This window comes from Stegodyphus dumicola, chromosome 6 (assembly GCF_044657685.1).
Source record: "Stegodyphus dumicola isolate Sdum_Otavi_A_Nest chromosome 6, ASM4465768v1".
NCBI lineage: Eukaryota > Metazoa > Arthropoda > Arachnida > Araneae > Eresidae > Stegodyphus > Stegodyphus dumicola.
Window position 1 is genome coordinate 222550954 of NC_140773.1, and position 6000 is coordinate 222556953.

The window sequence follows — 6000 nt, forward strand, 5'->3', positions numbered from 1 at the left end:
TTTGAAAGAGACTTGCTTTAGAGGACTCTGTTGTGAAATTTATAAAAAATATTGTCATTATTAAGTACAAGGTATCTAAAATGGAACTATCATGCTACCAAATAAGAAAAATCATTTACTTCCAGTTGTGATGCAAAACATCGGCTACAGAATGTCCCACAAATCATGTGCACACCTTTAATGTTGTATCATATGACACTGTGGAGGTTTGGTACCAAAAGTTCAAAAAGGACTATGAGATTCAAGAAACAGAGCACTCAGGTTGGCCTATTGATGTTGATGAGATCCGCCTACGAGAACTTGTGAAAGAAGATCAGTATGAAACCACTCGAGACCTTTCTAAACAGTTAGCCATTAGTGCTATGTCCATTAGTAGCATTATGCATCGCATAAACTTGACATACCAGTTCAATCACTGGGTGTGCATGAGTAGACTCAAGCAGATAAAGACAAATGTGTTTGAGCCTGCACTTATTTGCTCTATCAACGCAAGGAAAAAATTCTGGCCAGATCTGACGAAAAGTGGATTTACATCAACAATACAGGTCGAAAAGGGGATTGGTCTGTGACCATTGAGCCTGTCAGCAGCATCGCAAAGTGCAATTTGACTAACAAAAAGCATGCTTCGTATCAAGTGGGATTCCCATGATATTATCTACAAAGGGTATCTGAAAAAAGGTAAAACCATTGAGAGAAAGGTATACAGCGAGATGCTAGCCCATGTTGATGCTGCTATCAAGGAAAAAGGTTGAACTGAGTTCAGAAACAAAAAGATAATGTCCCATCAAGATAATGTGTGTCTGCATTCACTGGGTGGACTCTACGGACTTGAACAGAATCTTTTGCCACACCCACAATATAGCCCTGAAAGGTCACCATCGCTCTTTCAGACTTACCTTTTTTTCACATCTGCAACCACATCTTGCAAGTGCTATCTTCCATTTTGCACATAACATCCAAAATGAGGATGATCTGTTTTTGGATTAGTGGCCACCAAGTTTCTGACCCAAAGGCTTTCAAAAACTACCAAAATTTTGGCAGAAAATCATAGATTTCAGTGGTGATTACTAGCTGCACTGAAGTTACTGCTTTCATGTTTTTCTTTCTAAATTTATTAAGAATGTTTCTTGGCACAAAACTTTTGCTACAACCAGATACTAACCTTTATGCACTTATATCAAAACAAAGGAATTCCCAAATTTAATTAGAATAATAGAATAGTAAAAAAAATCACAGTCCATGTTTAAAATTTTATTAACCTACATGTTTTCATTTATTTCTTTCATAAAGTTTCTCATTCATTCATTTTACATACAATAATTACCAAGCTCATTACTAAATAATGCTCATTTTAAAACTGAAATATATATTTTTTTAAATGAATGATTAAACACAGTGTTGATAAACCAAAACTTAATAGACAAATACGTTGCACAGACATAACAGCAATTACTTTAAGATATTTTATAATAAAAATTATGAACATACCTTATGTGCAACAGATGCAAGAGGAGATATGTGAAAACATCTTGACTGTACAAATGGGTCAAGGGGTGACAAGGCCTAAAACATAATTTTCAAACAAAGGTCTTATAAAAAGATTACATCTGGTTAAAAAACGTATGCTTTCAATGACTTTTGTACTAAAATGCTAAAAATGAAAAATTCAGCTTAATTATTTCATTACAAATTCAATTTTAAATAAAGAATTTTCCCACAATGCAATAAAGTAATTATTTATGTAGAATGATATTTAACAACTAGAAAACCTCACATATCAGTAAGTACAATAGAACTACTGCTCATGTCCAAATAATCTTCAAAATCATAATTAAAAAATGGAATTCATTATGCAGATGATGTTTAATGAATTTGTAGTATTAGAAAAATAATCACGAAATTTCTTTATTATAATGGCCTCATTTTCTAAACGCCAGGTTAGGATCATCACCAAATTCCTGTTTCCATCTCACATGTTATATGCATATGTAAGATTTCTATTGTTTTACCATAAAATATATTTCATACTTCTAAAAATGCTTGAAGAAATTTAAAAATTGAAAAAAGAAGCTTATAAATACTTTTAACCTATTTGGAGTCAAGTTTTAAAACTCTATAATTTAAAATACCACAAATATATTTTTAAATATTACATCACCACCATATCAGTTTTGAAATGGTAAGTATGGATAACATGAAACAACATGTAATAAAATTCTGTATCCGAACTCTTAAAAAAAAATCTGATGTGTACACCACATGACTTCCTTGTACGGAATATTAAATTATACGCATTTGTTTCTTGCATTTCTTTTAAACTTATTGCATTTAATTAAATCTACTTCGCCGACAGCGCATAAACCATAATAGAATAAAGGCATTCTTTAAAATTCACTCTATTTGTTTAACATAGCGACACTCTGGCACTAGGTTCACTTAACAGTATTATATTTAATTCATATAACTGAGAATGCACAAAATGTATATCATTTAAAGAATTATCTGATCATTGCCACATGTTCTTTTCAAATACTATAAAAAAGCTAGAACGATGTAAAAAAGAAATTAAGCTAACGAAACAAAAAAGAAACAGTTTTTCCCAGACGATTGAGTACTTCTCATTCAATTAATTCAGTTTTCACTTCGCGACACGACAAAAATACATAAAAGCTCAAAATATCTGTATTAAAAATTACTAATTATTAAAAATTAAGTAAATCTTAAACACTTATTTCCTCGAAAAAATTCCAGAAAGGATAAAGCATGATTTAATTCGCAATAATAAATGAAGGCGTTATTTTTGTTGTTCCGAAGCTTAGTCTCTCTAGATTGGCAACAAATCTACAATTCTGCTGTTTCAAATGTAAACAAATATGTCCACCATGTTATTTAAAATTTAACCGCACTTAAACAGCTTTTAAATTATTGATAATTGTACAAATATTGCTTCCAGAATTACAAAAGGCATAAAAACTTTAACCAGAAGATAAGAACAACATAATTCAATCATTTTTAAAGCAAAAAATGTACAATTTACAAACATATAAGAGTAAAGAAACTGAGATCACTGTGCCGAGTAACAGAGTGGATATATATATAAATATAGTATTTATATACGTTTGGTGCGGCCGATTGCAACCAAAATACGAGGTGCACATCTACATGTTATAGCAGTCCTATATACAAAATTTCAACGTTCTGAGGCTACTCGTTTTTGAGTTATGCGAGATACGTACGTACAGATGCCACGAAAAATTCTCTTCAGAATTCATTTTAAAGCAGTTTTATAATTTTTTTGGAGGAAATGAGCCTTTTATTCTGTCCTTACATACAGATATCACACAAAAACATCGTTAAATTGCATTCGATAGCGGTCAAAATGGATATTTTCGTTGAAATATGCTGCCTGAAACTTTTCGCGATTACAATACTTCCTTTTTACTTCGTACAAGGAAGTAAAAAAAAAGTGAAAAAAGATAAAAGAAAGTGTGCATAGCTGCCCCAAAAAATTTTACCTTAATGCATTTATCATTTGATTGCTAATATAGTACTTCAAGGAAAATGCAATTTTACTATTCTGAAAACATTCATTCATGAAATATATCCAATGATATTTAATACAGTCATTATTAGATTTCCATTCTAGAAATATATCTAATGATATTTAATACACTCATTATTAGATTATAATCCAAGAATAAATTTTTTAAATATTTTGGTATTTCTCCATTATGCATTTGCCATGCATTGTGGGAGTACTTTTGTAATAACGTATATGTGAATGCACATGAGAAAATGACCAATGAAAAACTGTACATAGCAGGTGGGAAAAAAAATAATGTCTTAAGTACCTTATCACAAGAGTACACGAATATTAAAAAAAGGAGGTGAGTAAAAAATTAAATTATAATGCACATGATTTATTCCTTTACCGCAATGTCTTTCTAAAAGTATCTAATACCTCCTTAATGAACATTAAGTGAAAATATGATTGATGATAGCATATAAAAATGTAATACATTACTCTAAATTTACATACTGCATATATATTGTCCTTTCAACAATAACTGAATATTAGCCTTAATAAGTAATAAAAAAATTAGAAATATACTATCTATATACTCATAAAAAAATAGTTTTGCATCATTTCTAACAGTACATCAATTCTTCCTTTTATATATGTACACACAGCCAAAAGGAGAACATTAACATATGTTACATATAAATACCGTATCCTGATGATAAAACACAAATTTTTGTAGATGATACTCCAAATATATTATGACTCAAAATGATTCAAAAAGTCAAAATGATCAATTTAATTAATAACACTTAATTTAGTATTATTACACATTTACTAAGTACAATAAATAATTTCTAAATTATTACAAAAGAAAACATTGTTATTAGGACATTTTCTAATTCGTAACCTTCCAATATTAAGATATTGCACATTTAAAAAGGTATGCATAAAGGTATGGATGAAAAATGTATGTATAAAGTCGTAAGTGAAAAAAATAAATGATAGTGGCCTTTAAATTTAGTTAATAATACAAGCCGAATGCCCGTACAAATCAAATTGTACATTAAAGGAGGTAATTATTTACTAAACCAAAAATAGTCTAGAGCTTACTGGTGTTACTAAGGAGACCTTTTTTTTTTTTTTTAAAGGGATATTTTAAACACAAATTGTCTGCACTAAAATTAAAGCGCGAAAAACTTATGAATCCGGTCGCTCAAAAGATGCCCTTGGATACAGAGGTCAAAATCAGTTCGTTTTCCTTTCTTTTATGTAAGCATATTCCTCACGTAAAAGCAAATTTCATACAACATTATACAAAACAAATAAAATCTAGACGCGGAAAAACATAACGCGAAATTTTACATTGAAAAATACTTTACCCTTTGAGACCGGATCAAGACACGACATGCCATGTTTCTCGTTAGCTGTCGAGCAGCGTAAAGAACGAGTTAAGTTGCCTAGCGCTGATAAATATGCTTATCTCTTTCTCTTCTTCTTCTTCTTTTTTTCTCTTTTTTTTTTTAAATAAATAAGATAAGATTGTTCCTTTGAACCTTTGAAGAAGGTTTCTACTGTTTAGATAAGAGTAAATGTACTTACTATGTATTTCATTCTCATATCTGCATTTTGGAGAATAATTATTGAAAGATAAATGATATATAATCCATCGCAGTGGCTAATCGCACCGATGGTGCGAATAGCTAACAGGCTATTCACACCAAAGCTGTTTCAAAAGCTATTATATATACAGCTTTGATTCACACCACCTACGTTCGTGTATGCACAAAATCAGCCCAGGTACCAGCATTTTACGCCGATTTCCGTAAGGCAGGCGGTAGTGAGAGCGAATGTTGTTAATAGTTCACCAGAAAAAGAATAATTTGTAAGTAATAATTATCAGTTAAAAAGACGAGGTTAATCTATATACATGATAATGTTCAGGAAATTATTAGATAAAATAGGGATTTAATGATGGGTCTAATTGCAAGCGAGGACGAGTAAATAGTTAAAAAATCTTTAGGGTGTTGACAAAAAGGCTACAGAAATTACTTAAATTCTATTTAACAGAGGAATTTTTATGCAAACTTAGACCCTAGTCTTATAGCATAGGACTGTCAGAATTTATTATTCAGTAAGAAAACTTACTGAAAATGATAATATTCTTATATATTCATCACTTTTTCAGTATCCACTTTTTCAGTTTCATTATTCGAAGTTCAGATTTTAAGCGTGAAGGTGCATTTGCCCCTCGCTCTCTATTTTTAACTTCGCCATTTTTCTTGTTCTTTGTGTTACATGTTTGATTAGATATCCTGGCTCAGTAAAAGTAGGCGGCCAGTGCAACTCTGATTAAAAATCCGGTTACAACCACGTGCAGTGCTGATAAGGACCACGTGTTTCTAAGACTCCTTCCCCTTTATTTTTCTTCTTTCTAGGTGTTTCTTTCTCCTGATGAGGAGGAACCTTTAGCTGCCCTC

The 6000-nt window shown here is 30.9% G+C and overlaps 1 protein-coding gene across 1 annotated transcript in view; it reads right to left on the bottom strand.

Annotated features, from left to right (window-relative positions):
* LOC118185482 (aconitate hydratase, mitochondrial-like) overlaps nt 1-4982 on the bottom strand; it is a 69552-nt gene extending 64570 nt beyond the window's left edge. Inside the window, exons 1-2 of the mRNA XM_035355342.2 lie at nt 4903-4982; nt 1489-1563 (exon numbers count right to left, since the gene is read on the bottom strand). Of these exons, the coding sequence (XP_035211233.1) occupies nt 1489-1563; nt 4903-4935 (108 nt within the window). The 5' untranslated portion in view covers nt 4936-4982. The remainder of the gene's footprint in view (nt 1-1488; nt 1564-4902) is intronic.
* Nucleotides 4983-6000: the final 1018 nt, after the last annotated feature.